Source organism: Mus musculus, chromosome 12, assembly GCF_000001635.26.
Source record: "Mus musculus strain C57BL/6J chromosome 12, GRCm38.p6 C57BL/6J".
In the NCBI taxonomy this organism is placed as follows: domain Eukaryota; kingdom Metazoa; phylum Chordata; class Mammalia; order Rodentia; family Muridae; genus Mus; species Mus musculus.
This window is the reverse complement of record NC_000078.6, coordinates 81,350,443-81,371,169: the sequence shown is the minus strand read 5'-3', so window position 1 is coordinate 81,371,169 and position 20,727 is coordinate 81,350,443. Positions and strand designations below refer to the sequence as shown.

Sequence of the window (20,727 nt, the reverse complement as noted above, 5' to 3'; positions counted from 1 at the left end):
TGTTCAGTTTCTTGACCCTCTGTACATCTCCCCCATCTCCTCCCATACCTGTTTCTTCCTCTTTTCCCCTCCCACTCTTCTCTTCCTCCCAAGTCCCTCCCACCCCCTACTTCCCTTGATTATTTTGTTTCCCCTTCTAAGTAGGACTGAAGAATCCACTCTATGGTCTTCCTTCCTCTTGAGCCTCTTGTGGTCCGTGAGTTGTACCATGGGTATTCCATGCTCTTTGCCTAATATCCACTTTTCTGTGAGTACATAGCATATGTGTTCTTTTGTGACTGAGTTACCTTACTCAGGAAGATATTTTCTAGAACTATTCATTTGCCTGTGAATTTCATGAAGTCATTGTTTTGAATAGCTGAGTAGTATTCCATTGTGTAAATGTACCACATTTTCTGTATCCATTCCTCTGTTGAGGGACATCTGGGTTGTTTCTAGCTTCTGGCTATTATGAATATGGCTGCTATGAACATAGTAGAACATGTGTCCTCTTTACATGTTGGAGAATATTCTGGGTGAATGCTCATTAGTAGTATACCTGGGTTCTCAGATAGTACTATGTCCAATTTTCTGAGGAACTGACAGACTGATTTCCAGAGTAGGTTGTACCAGCTTGCAATCCCACCAGCAATGGAGGAGTATTCCTTTTTCTCCACATCCTTGCCAGCATCTGCTGTTACTTGAGTTTTTGATTTTAGCCATTCTGACTGGTGTGAGGTTGAATCTCAAGATTGTTTTGATTTGCATTTCTCTGATGACTAAGAATATTGAACATTTCTTTAGGTGTTTCTTGGCCATAGGAAATATTAAGGCATAGAGATTGTTGCTTCCTGTTATTTTTGTGGTTAGAGGTGGAATTATGTTTGTATGGCTATCTTCTTTTGATTTTGTTGAAAGAAGATTAATTTCTTGCTTTTTCTAGGGTATAGTTTCCCTCCTTGTGTTGGAGTTTTCCATTTATTGTACCTTGTAGGGCTGAATTTGTGGAAAGATATTGTGTAAATTTGATTTTTCATGGAATATCTTGGTTTCTATCATCTATGGTAATTGAGAGTTTTGCTGGGTATAGTAGCCTGCACTGGCATTTGTATTCTCTTAGGGTCTGAATGACATCTGCCCAGGATCTTCTAGCTTTCCTAGTCTCTGGTGAGAAGTCTGGTGTAATTCTGATAGGTCTGCCTTTATATGTTATTTGACCTTTTCCCCTTGCTGCTTTGAATATTCTTTCTTTGTTTAGTGCACTTGATGTTTTGACTGTTAGGTGACAGGAGGAATTTCTATTCTGGTCCAGTCTATTTGGGGTTCTGTAGGCTTCTTGTTTGTCCATGGGCATCTCTTTTTTTAGGTTAGGGAAGTTTTCTTCTATAATTTTGTTGAAGATATTTACTGGCCCTTTAAGTTGGGAATCTTCGCTGTATCTATAACTATATCCTTAGGTTTGTTCTTCTCCATTGTGTCCTGGATTTCCTGGATGTTTTGGGTTAGGAGCTATTTGCATTTTGCATTTTCTTTGACTGTTGTGTCAATGTTTTCTATGGTATCTTCTGCCTCTGAGATTCTCTTTTCTATCTCTTGTATTCTGTTGGTGATGCTTGCATCTATAACTCCTGATCTCTTTCCTAGATTTTATAACACCAGGGTTGTCTCTCTTTGTGATTTCTTTATTGTTTCTATTTCCATTTTTAGAACCTCGGTGGGTTTTTAAAATTCCTTCGCCTGTTTAGATGTGTTTTCCTGTAATTCTTTAAGGGACTTTTGTGTTTCCTCTTTATGGGCTTCGTCTACCTGTTTACCTGTGTTCTCCTGTATTTCTTTAAGGGAGTTATTTATGTCCTTCTTAAAGTTCTCTATTAACATCATGAGATGTGGTTTTAAATCGGAGTGTTGCTTTTCTGTTGTCTTGGGTTATCCAGGGCTCCCTGTGGTGGGAGAACTGGGTTCTAATGATGCAAAGTAGCCTTGGTTTGTGTTGCTTATGTTCTTGCTCTTGCCTCTTGCCATCTGATTATCTCTGGTGTTAGCTGCTCTTGCTGTCTCTGACTGTGGCTTGTTCCTCCTGTAAGCCTGTGTGTCAGCACTCCTAGGAGACCAGTTCTCTCTGGGAGGAGTTTGGCAATAGAGAGCTGTGGCACAGAGTCCACTCCAGGCACAGATGGAAACCGGAAGAATCCTGTTCTAGGCTGCTCCTCAGTTCCTATGTCCTGGGGGCTCTGACTGGTCCCTCTTAGTCCAGGTATTTGAGCAGAAGTGATGGTCTCACCTGTGCTCTCAGGTGTGTCAGCACTCTTGGGAGACCTGCTCACTGTTGGAGGTACCTGGGTATGGAGAGCTGTGGCATAGGGTCAGCTCCAGGTGCAGATGGAAACCAGAAGTGCGCATTTGATTCTATTAGAGACTTTGTTACCACTGTGTTATTTCCTTGAAACTCTAGACAAATGCAGTAGACAGAGGACCCCTTTCCCTGCCTTCCATTAGGAAGAGGACTGATCAAACAGTGAGGAGGAAGGATATGATATCATAGGTAGAAAAGATACAGGAATGTAGGCTGTATGCCTTCCCCAGTAGTCAGAGCTGGGTGTCATCTCTCCTCTCTCTACACCTCATCCCTAACAGTAGCAGCTGCCTTTTATTCCTGTGACATGGATACAGCCACTGCTCTGCCTACTAACCCACATGGGTTGATTTCATTCAAGCCACCACGCAAATGTCTCCTCTTTAGAGACCTATAAAAGACAGGAAGAAGAGCTTCTGACAGAAACCAAATAGACTAGTCAGTTTAGGATGATGTGACAAAAGTGTCAGAGACTGTGGTGGCCTAAATGGCAGTTTCAAAGACTGAAAAGTCCGAAGATGAGAGTCCTGGGGTATGTCCTTTCTGTTAGGTGCTACCTGGTTTAGAGAGCTGTGGCCACCACCTTGCTGTGTCTTCCTAGGAGGAGGAGAGAAATAGCTTGTTCCACTCCTTTCCTTCTAACAACACTAGTGCCATCACAGAACCCATATTTCACATACTTGACCAAACCTAATTACCTCCTTCTCCAAATTGCATCCCTTAAGGATCTCTGTCTAAATTGCCTACAAGATTATATCTGTCACTATGGTTGCTCCCTGAAGCCTCACTTGGCCTTAGTTCCCTTCACAGCAGCTATCTTCACCTTAAGATCGTGGACATAAACCTCAGCTCACTTGTTTACTGTCCTCCACACTGCAAGGGAAAAGACTTTTTTGTGTTTGCTAATATATCCCAGCACCCACAAACCCATAGACTATTCTATAATTAATGAGTGGATGGATGGATGGATGGATGGATGGATGGATGGATAGATGGATGGATGGATGGATGGACAGATGGATAAACAAATTACAAACCCTGAGGCCCCTTCACATATGAGCTGGATTTTATGGTAGCCTTCTTACTCTCATCAAAGTGAGATGTCCATGTGAATGGGTGTGAGATCATGCTAGGTGATGCTGTGTTCACTCCCTCCACTATTGGGGTGCATCAGCATACCAAACACCACTCCTCTCTCCTTTACTAATTTTTTTTCTGCTGCTGTTGATTCATCATTTTTATTATCATCGTCATCATCACCATCACCATCATCATCACTACCATCACCATCATCATCTTTTGTTTTCAACTGAAATAGAATTAACTTCACTTTTACCTCTGTTTCCTCTCCCCAGCTTTTCCCAACTACCCTCCCTTGAGCCCTTCCCATGCCCTCCAATTCTTAAAGCAATAGCCCCTTTTTGATTGTACATATGTGTGTATGTATGTATGCACAAATGTATGTATATACGTATGTATGTATGTATGTATGTATGTATGTATGTATGTATGTATTCATGTATTCATGTATGCATGTAAGCATATTTGGTTTCAAAGCTGACCACTCAGCATTGGACAATGCATAAAGGTGTCCAACCCTGGGAGAGAGTAATCCACCTTCTCCCAGAAGTTCTTTCTTTGGGGGAGGGACCCTTGAACATTTTCCCTTCAACATTAACACATCCATTGATATTGCCATTGTCCTAGACTTGCCTTTGTAGCCATGTCTAGGAGAGATTTTTCTGGTATTCTGAGAGTCACACATACACTCACACACACACAAGACAACACAACAACAACAACAACAAACCTCCACTAGACAAAGTCCAAAGATCAACAGATCATAGGGAACCCAGGCGAATAGATACATCCACATCACAGCTCCTGTGTCTGTGGTTCAGGTCATCTATTGCCTCCACACTGCAGAGCCTTTGAGTGGAATCCACAAGCTGTGGTGTGGGGAGAAGTCCACATACAATTGCTCCTTGTTACTTAAACTTCTTTAGATCTTTATTTATCCCTAGCTCATCACCCATCATCAAGACAACTTTTTTACTCCTGAAAATATGAAGTAGACCATCCCACTCTGCAGTAAAACTTTCTGCCTATGGGATGTTTTCTCTTTATTTTTGTATTTATTTATTTATTTATTTATTCATTCATTCATTTATTTGTTTACTTTATATCCCAATATTTGCACACCTTCTCCTCCCAGTTCTCCCCCAACCCAGCTTTCCCCATCATTCCCCTACCCCTTCTCAGAAAATAGGGATGTCCCCCAGGTAATACCCCCCACCCCACCCCACATCAAGTCCCTGAAGGACTGGAGACATTCTCTCCACTGAGGCCAGACAGTGCAGCCCAGATAGAGGAATGGGGCCTACAGGCAGACAACAGATGTAGGGACAGCCCCTGCTGCAGTTGTTTGGGGGACCTGCATGAAGACCAGGGTGCATATCTGCTACATATATGCATAAGAGGTGCCTAGGTCCAACCCATGATCACTCTTTGGATGGTGATTCAGTTTCTGGGAGCCCACAGGGGTTCAGGTTAGTTGACTTTGTTGGTCTTTCTGTGTAGTCCCTTATTCTTTTCTGGTCCCTCAGTCCTCCCCCAACTCTTCCATAAGACTCCTTGAGTTCCATCTATTATTTAGCAGTGGGCTTCTGCATCTGTTTCAGTCAGCTGGTGGGCGGAGCCTCTCAGTGAACAGTTATGCTAGGCTCCTATCTGCAAACATAACCCAATATCATTAGTAGTGTCATGGCTTGGTTTTTGCTCATGGGATAGGTCTCAATTTGGGCCAGTTATTGGTTGGCCATTTCCTCCCTCTCTGGTCTGTCTTTACCTCTGCACATCTTGTAGACAGGACACATTTTGGGTCAAAGGTTTTGTGCATGGGCTATCTTTATCCCTCCTCTGGGACTCCTGCCTGGCTACATGAAGTGGTCACTTGAGGATCCATTCCACCCACTACTAGAAGTCTCAGCTAAAATCACCCCTATAGACACCCTACATGCCCCCATCCCAACATAGAAATGCCTGCCCCCTACCGATTTCCAATCTTTCTCCCCCTGCTCTCTCTACACCTGATCCCTCCATTCCTGTTCCCCTCCTCATCCTGACCTCTCCCACCGAGGTCCCTCCCTCCAGCTACCTCCAATATCTATTTTATTTCCCCTTCTAATAAAGATTCAACCATCCTCCTTTGGCCCCGCCTTGGTTTTGGGCTTCTTTGGGTCTATGAATTGTAGTATGGTTATCCTCCTGTACTTTATGGTTAATATCCATTTATGAAGTGAGTACATACCTTCATGTCCTTTTGGGTCTGGGTTACCCCCAGAGGATGATATTTTCTAGCTTAATTCATTTGCCTGCAAAATTCATGATGTGCTTGCTTTTAATAGCTGAGTAGCATTTCATTGTGTAAGTGAACCACATTTTCTTTATCCATTCTTTAATTTATTCAATCTAGGTGTCTTGAGGGACACCTAGGTCGTTTCCAGTTTCTGACTATTATGAATAAAACTGCTATGAACATAGTGGAGCATGAGTCCTTGTGGGATAGTGGCACATCTTTTGGGGTCATTATTTTTGGTTTGAATATCAACAAACAAAGAGTATTAGAGACCTCAAAATGCTACCTGAAAATATTATACTGAAGAAGACAGCCTGGAGGTAGAAATCACAGCCATAGTCTTTTGTCTCAACACCTCCCTAGGCATATGACCCTTAAGTAAATCACATTGTCATTTAGGGATCTGTGCTTCCTAAGCTTTCAAGGGGAAGAATATCTACCTTCAGAGATCATCATTATTATCTAAGGAGATAACATCAATGGATATAATTTCAAAATATAAACTGCTACATAAATGTCAGATTGCTATCTATAGTAAGACCATGCAAGATTAGAAAGGAGCTTGCTTCCATGTGCTATATTCCAAAGGACAGATACATCCCTAGGCATGATGGCATGTTAGGAAGAGGCAGAAAGATAAGCAGTTTCAGAGGCTGTCAAGTGGTGCCACTGAAGCTGGAGCAAACAATGCTCTAGAAGAGTCTCAGTAGGTTGAAAGGAAGCCTTTTTCCTCTAGCTATGGCTGAATGGCTAAGGCATAATTCCTGGAGGCTGCTAACTTTCTGACTGGTACTCAGAGGGCACCTGTGCTGTGGGATCTGCTATTCTACTCTTCATTTGCCTATGTCTCTACCTATGAGGTCTATTAGAAACTGATAGAGAACAAGGTGACTGCCTACAAATAGGGTTACCAAGAACCACAGTATGAGGTCCCTGCTGAAAACAGGGGCCCCTCTATAACTCTAGGAGATTGTCTGGTAAATAGACAAAGGGATAGGACAGGACATTTTTAGCCATCAAGAAATGCAAGCTATTCTAAAGATTTTACCCCAAAAGGTGAGGGGAAGGAAATAAAGAGGTGGCTGTTTCTTAGTCAAGGCAATCACAGGAAGAAGGTATTGCTTAGTAACAGAGGCTTCCTCCTTCCCCTCCCCCTTTAATAAGAAAGACAAGAAAAAGAGAAGTCGCTGTCTTAGGTGCCAAGTCAGAGGGGCAGGGGGTAACTTTAAACTTTAAGTACTCTGGTGGGTTAAAGAGAATGGCTGTCCTAGGCTCATAGACTTGAATATTTCATCACCAAGGAGTAGCATTATTGGAAAGGATTAGAAGGAGTGTCCTTGTTGGAGGAAGTGTGTCACTGGGGATGGCCTTTGAGTTTCAGAAGCCCACACCAAGCCTAGAGTTTCTTTTTTTTCTGCTGCCTTCAGATCTGGATATAGAACTCTAAACCATGCTCCCCACCATGATGACAATAAACTAAATATCTGAAACTATAAGCCAGCCCCAATTAAATGCTTTCTTGTATGAGTTGGTGTGGTCATGACTTTGTTCTAAAGAGGTTATGTAATAAGTTGTTTTAAAGGGCACTGATGAGCCTTTGTGTCTTTGTAGCATGGACACTAACTTCATTGTAACATTTGCTAAAATGCACTATTGTTGAATCCATAACCATATCAGGATTTGGGCTCAAACTACAGTAACAGCATGACCCAAATAAATCTGAATCCTATATCCCTATGATCTTGAAGCGGTAAGTCACTGTGAGCAAAAGAAACTAGTAAACCTCACTTTCACCATAACCTTGCCTATAATATCCCTTCATCATGCCCATTGCTGTAAAAGAGTTTATCCTGGGTACAAATACTGCGACGTGATAATTAGTAGGTTAAAATGAAGGGACTCTTTTAAACCCTTACACACTGGCTTGATACAATGGGACCCTATGAACTCTCAGTGAAAGTAGTTAAAATAGTCTAATAAGTTATAATGGAACCTTTAGAGACGAAAACCTATTATAGAAAGCCTAATCAATAAAAGGATATCATCCACACTTTCTTACAATTTAACAGCCCAGTTTGATGTTACTAGTTCTGGGAAATAGTGTGTCACCATAGATGACTATGGGCCTTACCCTGTATCCACCCATCAAGAGTGCTATACCAAATAGTATTAACAGGCCTTGTGAGGCAAGCCTGTAATCTTGACCACTTTGGAGGCTGAGGTGAGGGACTCTCAACTTTGAAGTCAGGTTGGGCAACTTTAGTGACATGCTATCTCAAATTAAAAAGTAAACAAGACAAAACAAAACAAAAAGCAAAAGCAAACAAACAAAACACAACAAAAACCCCTAGTTTGGTGACAGCACTTGCCAGGGGTGTGTAAAGGCCTGTGTTAAAACCTCCATACCAAGGGGTGAGGTGGGGAGGTACTGATGGGGGTACTAGCGAGGGTAATGATTCTATCAAACAGCTGGCCCATGTTTTCTTCTCATAGATTTGGCTAACACACTGTTCAAAAGCCTATCTCAGCAGCTTCTCCAGTATGGTTTGCCTCTGTCTCTGAAGGGACACAGTAGACTACTTGTCAGTACCTTAAAAATTAAGACAATTGAAGACTTTTTATCTGATAAAGTCTTTGACAACCATTTCCTGTGCTTTCTGGAGTCTTAATGTTGGTTCTTAGCAACCTTCTGGATTCTGGTACAAGAAAATTCACATCCTCTTGCTCGTTGCCATCAAAAAGAACAAGTAGTACACCACTTTCTAGATTTCTTAGAAATAAGGACTGGCAAATATCTGAACTAGTGACCCTCCATACTTGGTTTCCCATTGTGCTTTGGTTGTTGGAAATAACATTGAGCTGAACTCAAATTTCACTGCTTGTAAAACCATTGCCTCAAAGAATACCGACTCAGAGCCTGATATAGCTGTCTCCTGAGAGGCTATGCCAGTGCCTGGCAAATGCCGAGGTGGATGCTCTCAGCCATCCATTGGATGGAGCACAAGGTCCCCAATGAAGGAGCTAGAGAAAGTACCCAAGGAGCTGAAGGGGTTTGGCAGCCCCATAGGAGGAACAACGATATGAACTAACCAGTATCTCCAGAGCTCCCTGGGATTAAACCACCAACCAAAGAAAATACATGGTGGGACTCATGGCCTTAACTGCATATGTAGCAGAGGATGGCCTAGTTGGTCATCAATAGGAGGAGAGGCCCTTGGTTTTGTGAAGGTTCTATGCCCCAGTATAGGGGAATGCCAGGGTCAGGAAGCGGGAGTGGATGGGTTGGTGAGCAGGAGGTAGGGGGCTTTTGGAGGGGAAACTAATAAAGGGGATAATATTTGAAATGTAAATAAAGAAAATATCTAATAAAATATTTTTAGAAAAGGATACTGACTCAATCTGTGATCTCACTATTAGAGATGACTTTGCCTCCAGTGTTGGAAGCAATTCCACCACACACTCTAATGTCTCTGTCCAGTGATGCCCAGGGCTCCTACAGTATCCCCCAAATAGTATTTAACCAAACATGGCCCTTTGGAATATTCTACCCACGAAGAAAGAGGAATTACCTTGAGAAGTGGTATGATGTAGTGGGAATTACCTTCTTGTGGGCCTCTTGACTATTTGAAGAGCACCTTGGGAGTTGCTGAGTTCACAAAAATAGAAATTCATGACTACAAGGAGGCACTGCTAACTATACCAAGCAAGAAAGCTTAATGAGCTACTGCTAATTTTTAACTTTTTAGCCAGAATGTCCCTAATAAAGAACAAAGAGAAAAAAATAGCACATGTGCTTACTGTCAGTCACCTCAATGCTAGATGTCTTGGTCATCAATGCTCTCCCTTTCCTATTGTTAGAGACTACTGGCCATTATTTGACAAGAACACTCTTAAAGGTGAAAACACTGGGATGTTCCTACCTTGTGGCTGGCTACCCAAGTTAGAAATCAAGAATGACTCTACATGTATATGAGGGCCTAAGTGTATGATCTTGCTAGGGCCATGCCTTATTCCATTCAAATATTCTTAGTAGTAACCAAGACATGCATTTCACTTCTTAAAATATACAATACCAGAACCTCGGGAAAGGTAATTAATAAAAATTGTATTTCAGAAAGCCCCAGATTATTGGTTTAATTAAAAGATATAAAGTTCTCCTTTAGAATTCCTTTGCAAATTCCAACATATAAGTCCTTAAATAAGTTTCTGTTTTGTCTCATAGGCCAGGAAATGCTCATCAGATAATAGGACGTATTTCAAAGTAAAATTCCACCAGAGAAAGAAGTAAAGCCTCCTAGACACCTATGAGCTATTGCTCTGAAGGACGTTGATTTGAGCATTTTTCTTAGTTTACAGAACATACATGGTACTCACTTAAAAGAAATACCCTAGCATCACAACCAAGACAACAACCCCAACAAATGCATTAATCTCAAAGGTTCACTCTACCTCCCTCTCACACACTCTTAATCAGATATTTTGATTACTGTTGTCTTTAGACTCCATCAGCCCCAGTGAGCACCTGCTTCTTACTTGGATGTATGAAGCCTCTATTACTTCAGACGTGCTTCTTGGCTGCCTCCCCTGTCACTCTTGAATGGAACATCCAAATCTAACTCTCCTGCTTCCAGGACTCTTCTTGAGACTAGTTATCTTTGTAATTGTCCATTCGCAAAAAGACAGGCCCTCAAGATTTAGAAAAAAAAATATCACATTTCTATTAAAATCAGAAACTTGGAGAATGCATTTATTTTTCTATTATTCAACATTGCTTTCTAAATTTTAGTCAATAAAGTAAAACTGAGAACACCAGTATAAATATAGATAAACAGAAATTTTTAAAATTTCAGTTAAAAAGGCTAATTTCCTAAAACAATTAAGAAATTTTGCTATGGATCCAAGTTTCCTTACCCATAGATCTGACATGATGACATCGACTATACAGAACTGTCATGAGAATTAAATATGCAGACAACATTTACTCCATTGTTTGTTAGTTGTTCATCAACACAAAAACCTATGGTTGAAGGCATCATATTGAAGTGATTGGATACAGAATAAAATATGGAAATTTGTAGTTTTAGTAAATAGACATTTAAATGTCAGGAATATTAAACTTTTTTTTTGTAATGAAGACCAAAACTGCAAAATACCTAACAAAACATTTCACAAGAAAGGAAACAGACAAATCCAGGGATGGTAGTACATGCCTACAATGCCAGCACTTGGCAGGTTGAGACACGAGTTCAAGATCAATTAGTCTATATAATGAATGCCAAGTCAGACAGGGCTACACACTCCTCCACCCACTAGCAAAGAAAGGTAAAAGGTCTAAGAAGCAAAAACTATTAGGTCTTTTGGGAATATGGGGGAAATTGATATTTGCTAACTAAAGTGGCATGTGCTTGTAACCGTAGCACATGTGAGGGTACGGTGGAAAAGATCTCTAGATTTGTCTCTAGAGAGACAAATTCCCAATAGAATGTTACAGTATCATTAACAGATGCAGAGACCCACAATCAAACATCAGTTGTTGCTCAAGGACTCTCGTGGAAGAGTTGGGGATAAAATTGAGTGAGCCAGAGGGGTCAAGGACCTACAGAATCACCTAACCTGGGCCCATGGGGGAATCACAGAAACTGAACCACCAACTAAATATCATGCAGTGGCTGAACTTAGGTTTCATATACATTTGCAGCAGATGTGTAGCTTGGTCTTCATGTGGGTCCCCTAACAATTAGAGTGGGAGCTGTCTCTGAATTTGTTGCCTGCCATTGGACTTCCTTCTCCTAACTGGACTGCTTGGTCTGGCTTCAGTGGGAGAGAATGCACTAAGGCCAACTGCGGCTACATGTCCCAGGGTGGGTGGTACCAAAGTGGGGAGAAGAGGAGGGTGTAATGGGCGAGGGATTTGTAAGGGTGGGACTAGGAGGAGTTGAGGTTGGGGGACAGGGGCTTGATGAGGATAGAAAGTAAGTAAATAAATGGATTTTAAAACAACAAGATAAAATGTCAATCTTTCCTAAATTAATGAATTTATTTAAATAAAATTGCAACCAGAATTCTGATTTGGTGTTTGTATACTGGCTATGATCAGTTTAAGTTTCAGCAGAATATCTTTTTTTTCCCCCACAGAGGCTGTTATGTTTATTGTGCAGACAATGATAATCCACCAGAGAAGTATTGCCACAAGCAAGCCGTCCAAGTACAATCACAGACAGCGACTCTACACAAGGAACAGAGAATGAAGTCAGAGGGCACACAAAGGAACAGGGAGAAAGTCAGTCTCAGTTAATCATCTTGATCTTGATAAGTTTCTCCTGCAAGCACACTTAGCTTTCAGAAATGGTAGAGAAGTTAGATGTCCAGTCTTACTTAGCGGTGACCAACAACAGTAAAAAACAGTCTTATAAAATTTGTCTCCCACAAAAATAAACTATATATATAAAAATGTTATGATGTTCTCAGTGTTCCATTGGACACAAGCCTTTTTTTCCTGTCTCTTTTTTCTTTCTTTCTTTTTTTTTTTCAGTATGAAAAATGAGGTATACTGGGACTTAAGAGGTAGTAGTGTGTTTTGATTGTACAACATAGAGGAAATAAAGAATAACTTCATCAGATATGGAAATTGCTCTGTGTGCCAAGTCTGGCCAACACGAGAAACTGTTTCAGTTTTTATGAGCTGGCCAAAATGAGGTTTCTGTAAGGCCCATCTGAAGACACTGAATAGGAATCTGATATTTATAAGCCACTGTTTTTTTTTTTTTGTTTTGTTTTGTTTTGTTTTGTTTTTAATCTCTCCATAGCTCCTTTGGCAACTCACAACAGTGAGCCATCTGCCAGTCTCAGAGCGGCATGTGGCCTTTGAAATGACCTCCCTGAAAACAGCTGGAAGAGACATGGTTGTTTGTTTGTTTCATTTGGCTTCAGTATTAAAAGTCATACAGACACAAGCCACTATGAGAAACTACCTCCTGGCCCAGTGGATAACACTATGGAAAGTCAGCATACTTAATAGGAGAGAAAGGCATAGAAACTCTACACAAGAAGCATCCAAAACAAATCTGCTTGAGACATACTTTTTTTTTTTACAAAAATCACATTGTGTAAAATACATGAAAAATATCTGTCAAGCGTATTCTTTTAGGCAACTAATCTTAAAAACCTTTTTTTTCCTTTTTGATTGCATTAGGCAAAAGGCTGAGCTGGTTGTAGCAAAGTTTCAAGTTTCTTTGAAGGTTGGCTTGATTTTAATTCATTTATTTTTGCAAAAGTATGTAAAAATGTGTTTCTATCAAGAGTCTTTTACAAAAAAAAAATAGTTTTGATGAGGGAGAGGTGAGGTTTTCTTTCTAGTATCCTCTGAAGGGATTAATTAATGGAAAGATAGTCTAAATTTGATTTTGTGATGGACAAGGACACTTGCTCTACTATGTTTATAGCAGCTTTATTCATAATAGCCAGAAACTGGAAACAACCTAAATGTCCCTGAACTGAAGAATAGATAAAGAAAATGTGGTTCACTTACACAATGGAATACTACTCAGCTATTAAATACAAGCACATCAGGTGTAGGCTGTGTCTGTCTCTGTGACAGACTCGAAGCAGTCTCTGGTTATTTGACATCCTTGGGACCCATCTGACTACTGCACAGAGTCATGACAATCCAAATGAGGAAGCAGGGCAGGTCTGCCTGGGCTTGGTGTCTGCAGGCCTGCACCGTTGCTAAAGGAATTGATGATCATGCTGGACTTCCTTGAGCACATGTGTGTCTTTACTAACTGAAGATCTTGGCTCTATAAAGGCATGCCTTAGAGACCAGTCTGCACAGGAGAGCACACAGGCCCCAGAAGCAACAGAGTTTCTTGGACAGGGGCCCTTCAGGCCTTCATCTTCAGCCAGGAGGCAGAGCTGAGCTCCAGACCTCTGTGTACCTTCCCTGAAAGAGGAGAGCTTGCCTGCAGAGTGTACTCTGACCACTGGGACTCAGGAGAGAGTCAGGCTCTCAGGAGTGCTTGACAGAGGCTAACAGAATCACAGGAGGAACAAGCTCCAGCCAGAGACAGGTAGAACATCTAACACCAGAGATCACCAGATGGTGAAAGGCAAACGTAAGAATCTTACTAACAGAAACCAAGACCACTCGGCATCATCAGAACCCAGTACTCCCACCACAGCGAGTCCTGGATACCCCAACACACCCAAAAAGCAAGATTCGGATTTTAAATCATATCTCACAATGCTGGTAGAGGATTTTAAGACAGGCATTAATAATTCACTTACAGAAATAAAGAAGAAGACTCAAGCCCCGGGCTACCTTGCCAGCGGAGTTGCCTGACACCTGCAAGGGCCCACACAGAACTCCCCACGGGATCCTAAGACCTCTGGTGAGTGGAACACAGCACCGGCCCCAATCCAATCCCTCGGAACCTGAGACTGCGGTACATAGGGAAGCAGACTACCTGGGCCTGACCTGGGGCACAAGCTCCTTCCGCTCCACTCGAGCCCCGGGCTACCTTGCCAGCGGAGTCACCTGACACCCGCAAGGGCCTACACAGGATTCCACAAGGGATCCTAAGACCTCTAGTGAGTGGAACACAACTTCTGCCAGGAGTCCGGTTCGAACACCAGATATCTGGGTACCTTCCCTGCAAGAAGAGAGCTTTCCTGCAGAGAATACTCTACCCACTGAAACCAAGGAGAGTGCTACCCTCCCAGGTCTGCTTATAGAGGCTAACAGAGTCACCTGAAGAACAAGCTCTTAACAGAGACAACTATAACAGCTAGCTTCAGAGATTACCAGATGGCGAAAGGCAAACGTAAGAATCCTACTAACAGAAATCAAGACCACTCACCATCATCAGAACGCAGCACTCCCACCCCACCTAGTCCTGGGCACCCCAACACAACCGAAAATCTAGACCCAGATTTAAAAACATTTCTCATGATGATGATAGAGGACATCAAGAAGGACTTTCATAAGTCACTTAAAGAATTACAGGAGAGCACTGCTAAAGAGTTACAGGCCCTTAAAGAAAAGCAGAAAAACACAGCCAAACAGGTAGAAGTCCTTAAAGAAAAACAGGAAAACACATCCAAACAGGTAATGGAAATGAACAAAACCATACTAGAACTAAAAGGGGAAGTAGACACAGTAAAGAAAAACCAAAGCGAGGCAACGCTGGAGATAGAAACCCTAGGAAAGAGATCTGGAACCATAGATGCGAGCATCAGCAACAGAATACAAGAAATGGAAGAGAGAATCTCAGGTGCAGAAGATTCCATAGAGAACATCGACACAACAGTCAAAGAAAATACAAAATGCAAAAGGATCCTAACTCAAAACATCCAGGAAATCCAGGACACAATGAGAAGACCAAACCTACGGATAATAGGAATTGATGAGAATGAAGATTTTCAACTTAAAGGGCCAGCTAATATCTTCAACAAAATAATGAAAGAAAACTTCCCAAACATAAAGAAAGAGATGCCCATGATCATACAAGAAGCCTACAGAACTCCAAATAGACTGGACCAGAAAAGAAATTCCTCCCGACACATAATAATCAGAACAACAAATGCACTAAATAAAGATAGAATATTAAAAGCAGTAAGGGAGAAAGGTCAAGTAACATATAAAGGAAGGCCTATGAGAATTACACCAGACTTTTCACCAGAGACTATGAAAGCCAGAAGAGCCTGGACAGATGTTATACAGACACTAAGAGAACACAAATGCCAGCCCAGGCTAATATACCCGGCCAAACTCTCAATTACCATAGATGGAGAAACCAAAGTATTCCACGACAAATCCAAATTCACACAATATCTTTCCACGAATCCAGCCATTCAAAGGATAATAACAGAAAAGAAGCAATACAAGGACGGAAATCACGCCCTAGAACAAGCAAGAAAGTAATCCCTCAACAAACCAAAAAGAAGACAGTCACAAGAACTGAATGCCAACTCTAACAACAAAAATAAAAGGAAGCAACAATTACTTTTCCTTAATATCTCTTAATATCAATGGACTCAATTCCCCAATAAAAAGACATAGACTAACAGACTGGCTACACAAACAGGACCCAACATTCTGCTGCTTACAGGAAACCCATCTCAGGGAAAAAGACAGACACTACCTTAGAGTGAAAGGCTGGAAAACAATTTTCCAAGCAAATGGTCTGAAGAAACAAGCTGGGGTAGCCATTCTAATATCGGATAAAATCGACTTCCCACCCAAAGTTATCAAAAAAGACAAGGAGGGACACTTCATACTCATCAAAGGTAAAATCCTCCAAGAGAAACTCACAATTCTGAATATCTACACTCCAAATGCAAGGGCAGCCACATTCATTAAAGACACCTTAGTAAAGCTCAAAGCACACGTCGCACCTCACACAATAATAGTGGGAGACTTCAACACACCACTTTCATCAATGGACAGATCATGGAAACAGAAACTAAACAGGGACACAGTGAAACTAACAGAAGTTATGAAACAAATGGACCTGACAGATATCTACAGAACATTTTATCCTAAAACAAAAGGATATACCTTCTTCTCAGCACCTCACGGGACCCTCTCCAAAATTGACCATATAATTGGTCACAAAACAGGCCTCAACAAATACAAAAATATTGAAATTGTCCCATGTATCCTATCAGACCACCATGGCCTAAGACTGATCTTCAATAACAACATAAATAACGGAAAGCCAACATTCACGTGGAAACTGAACAACACTCTTCTCAATGATACCTTGGTCAAGGAAGGAATAAAGAAAGAAATTAAAGACTTTTTAGAGTTTAATGAAAATGAAGCCACAACGTACCCAAACTTATGGGACACAATAAAAGCATTTCTAAGAGGGAAACTCATAGCTCTGAGTGCCTCCAAGAAGAAACGGGAGAGAGCACATACTAGCAGCTTGACAACACATCTAAAAGCTCTAGAAAAAAGGAAGCAAATTCACCCAAGAGGAGTAGACGGCAGGAAATAATCAAACTCAGGGGTGAAATCAACCAAGTGGAAACAAGAAGAACTATTCAAAGAATTAACCAAATGAGGAGTTGGTTCTTTGAGAAAATCAACAAGATAGATAAACCCTTAGATAGACTCACTAAAGGGCACAGGGACAAAATCCTAATTAACAAAATCAGAAATGAAAAGGGAGACATAACAACAGATCCTGAAGAAATCCAAAACACCATCAGATCCTTCTACAAAAGGTTATACTCAACAAAACTGGAAAACCTGGACGAAATGGACAAATTTCTGGACAGATACCAGGTACCAAAGTTGAGTCAGGATCAAGTTGACCATCTAAACAGTCCCATATCACCTAAAGAAATAGAAGCAGTTATTAATAGTCTCCCAGCCAAAAAAAGCCCAGGACCAGACGGGTTTAGTGCAGAGTTCTATCAGACCTTCAAAGAAGATCTAATTCCAGTTCTGCACAAACTATTTCACAAAATAGAAGTAGAAGGTACTCTACCCAACTCATTTTATGAAGCCACTATTACTCTGATACCAAAACCACAGAAAGACCCAACAAAGATAGAGAACTTCAGACCAATTTCTCTTATGAATATTGATGCAAAAATCCTCAATAAAATTCTTGCTAACCGAATCCAAGAACACATTAAAGCAATCATCCATCCTGACCAAGTAGGTTTTATTCCAGGAATGCAGGGATGGTTTAATATACGAAAATCCATCAATGTAATCCATTATATAAACAAAGTCAAAGACAAAAACCACATGATCATCTCGTTAGATGCAGAAAAAGCATTTGACAAGATTCAACACCCACTCATGATAAAAGTTTTGGAAAGATCAGGAATTCAAGGCCCATACCTAACCATGATAAAAGCAATCTACAGCAAACCAGTAGCCAACATCAAAGTAAATGGAGAGAAGCTGGAAGCTATCCCACTAAAATCAGGGACTAGACAAGGCTGCCCACTTTCTCCCTACCTTTTCAACACAGTACTTGAAGTATTAGCCAGAGCAATTCGACAACAAAAGGAGATCAAGGGGATACAAATTGGAAAAGAGGAAGTCAAAATATCACTTTTTGCAGATGATATGATAGTATATATAAGTGACCCAAAAAATTCTACCAGAGAACTCCTAAACCTGATAAACAGCTTCGGTGAAGTAGCTGGATATAAAATAAACTCAAACAAGTCAATGGCCTTTCTCTATACAAAGAATAAACAGGCTGAGAAAGAAATTAAGAAAACAACACCCTTCTCAATAGTCACAAATAATATAAAATATCTTGGCGTGACTCTAACTAAGGAGGTGAAAGATCTGTATGATAAAAACTTCAAATCTCTGAAGAAAGAAATTAAAGAAGATCTCAGAAGATGGAAAGATCTCCCATGCTCATGGATTGGCAGGATCAACATTGTAAAAATGGCTATCTTGCCAAAAGCAATCTACAGATTCAATGCAATCCCCATCAAAATTCCAACTCAATTCTTCAACGAATTAGAAAGAGCAATCGGCAGATTCATCTGGAATAACAAAAAAACAAGGATAGCAAAAACTCTTCTCAAGGATAAAAGAACCTCTGGTGGAATCACCATGCCCGACCTAAAGATGTACTACAGAGCAATTGTGATAAAAACTGCATAATACTGGTATAGCAACAGACAAGTAGACCAATGGAACAGAATTGAAGACCCAGAGATGAACCCACACACCTATGGTCACTTGATCTTTGACAAGGGAGCTAAAACCATCCAGTGGAAAAAAGACAGCATTTTCAACAAATGGTGCTGGCACAGCTGACTGTTATCATGTAGAAGATTTCGAATTGATCCAGTACTATCTCCTTGTACTAAGGTCAAATCTAAGTGGATTAAGGATCTCCACATAAAACCAGAGACACTGAAACTTATAGAGGAGAAAGTAGGGAAAAGCCTCGAAGATATGGGTACAGGGAAAAATTCCTGAATAGAACAGCAATGGCTTGTGCTGTAAGATCGAGAATCGATAAATGGGACCTCATAAAATTGCAAAGCTTCTGCAAGGCAAAAGACACCGTCAATAAGACAAAAAGACCACCAACAGATTGGGAAAGGATCTTTACCTATCCCAAATCAGACAGGGGACTAATATCCAGTATATATAAAGAAGTCAAGAAGGTAGACTCCATAAAATCAAATAACCCCATTAAAAAATGGGGCTCAGAACTGAACAAAGATTTCTCACCCGAGGAATACCGAATGGCAGAGAAGCACCTGAAAAAAATGTTAATCATCAGGGAAATGCAAATCAAAACAACCCTGAGATTCCACCTCACACCAGTCAGAATGGCTAAGATGAAAAATTCAGGTGACAGCAGATGCTGGAGAGGATGTGGAGAAAGAGGAACACTCCTCCATTGTTGGTGGGATTGCAAGCTTGTACAGCCACTCTGGAAATCAGTCTGGCGGTTCCTCAGAAAATTGGACATAGTACTACCGGAGGATCCAGCAATACCTCTCCTGGGCATATATCCAGAAGATGCCCCAACTGGTAAGAAGGACACATGCTCCACTATCTTCATAGCAGCCTTATTTATAATAGCCAGAAGCTGGAAAGAACCCAGATGCCCCTCAACAGAGGAATGGATAGAGAAAATGTGGTACATTTACACAATGTAGTACTACTCAGCTATTAAAAAGAATGAATTTATGAAATTCCTAGCCAAATGGATGGACCTGGAGGGCATCATCCTGAGTGAGGTAACACATTCACAAAGGAACTCACACAATATGTACTCACTGATAAGTGGATATTAGCCCCAAACCTAGGATTCCCAAGATATAAGATACAATTTGCTAAACACATGAAACTCAAGAAGAATGAAGACTGAAGTGTGGACACTATGCCCCTCCTTAGATTTGGGAACAAAACACCCATGGAAGGAGTTACAGAGACAAAGTTTGGAGCTGAGATGAAAGGATGGACCATGTAGAGACTGCCATATCCAGGGATCCACCCCATAATCAGCATCCAAACGCTGACACCATTGCATACACTAGCAAGATTTTATCGAAAGGACCCAGATGTAGCTGTCTCTTGTGAGACTATGCCGGGGCCTAGCAAACACAGAAGTGGATGCTCACAGTCAGCTAATGGATGGATCACAGGGCTCCCAATGGAGGAGCTAGAGAAAGAACCCAAGGAGCTAAAGGGATCTGCAACCCTATAGGTGGAACAACATTATGAATTAACCAGTACCTCGGAGCTCTTGACTCTAGCTGCATATGTATCAAAAGATGGCCTAGTCGGCCATCACTGGAAAGAGAGGCCGATTGGACACGCAAACTTTGTATGCCCCAGTACAGAGGAACGCCAGGGCCAAAAAGGGGGAGTGGGTGGGTAGGAGAGTGGGGGTGGGTGGGTATGGGGGACTTTTGGTATAGCATTGGAAATGTAAATGAGCTAAATACCTAATAAAAATGGGAAAAAAAAGAAAAAAAAGAAATAAAGAAGAAAATTGCTAAACAGGTAGAAGTATTTAAAGAGGAAGCACAAAAATTCCTTAAAGAATTACAGGAAAACACTGCTAAACAGGTAGAAGTCATTAAAGAGGAAACACAAAAATCCCTTAAAGAATTACAGGAAAAAACTACCAAACAGGTGATAAAATTGAACAAAACCACCAAGATCTAAAAAGTGAAATAGAAACAATAAAGAAAACCCAAAGGAAGACAACTTGGAGATAGAAACCCTAGGAAAGAAAACAGGAACCATAGATGTGAGCATCAGCAACAGGATACAAGAAATGGAAGAGAGAACTCAGGTTCAGAAGATTCAATAGAAAACATGGACACAACAATCAAAGAAAATGCAAAATGCAAAAAGATCCTAACTCAAAACATCCAGGAAATCCAGAACACAAGGAGAAGACCAAACCTAAGAATAATAGGTATAGATGAGAATGAAGATTTTCAACCTAACGGGCCAGTAAATATCTTCCACAAAATTATAGAAGAAAACGTCCCTAACCTAAAGAAAGAGATGCCGATGAACATACAA

The 20,727-nt window shown here is 41.0% G+C and overlaps 2 protein-coding genes across 3 annotated transcripts in view; both read left to right on the top strand.

The window, feature by feature from the left end:
* The window catches only part of Gm20498 (predicted gene 20498), a 174,060-nt gene extending 161,742 nt beyond the window's left edge, over nt 1–12,318 (top strand). The window contains exon 6 of the mRNA NM_001309848.1: nt 11,826–12,318. Coding sequence (NP_001296777.1) covers nt 11,826–11,855 — 30 coding nt within the window. The 3' untranslated portion in view covers nt 11,856–12,318. The remainder of the gene's footprint in view (nt 1–11,825) is intronic.
* Nucleotides 1–12,318, top strand: part of Cox16 (cytochrome c oxidase assembly protein 16) — a 126,286-nt gene extending 113,968 nt beyond the window's left edge. For both annotated transcript variants that reach the window (NM_001309809.2, NM_001309810.2), the window contains one exon: nt 11,826–12,318. In NM_001309809.2, the coding sequence (NP_001296738.1) occupies nt 11,826–11,855 (30 nt within the window). In that variant the 3' untranslated portion in view covers nt 11,856–12,318. The remainder of the gene's footprint in view (nt 1–11,825) is intronic.
* Nucleotides 12,319–20,727: the final 8,409 nt, after the last annotated feature.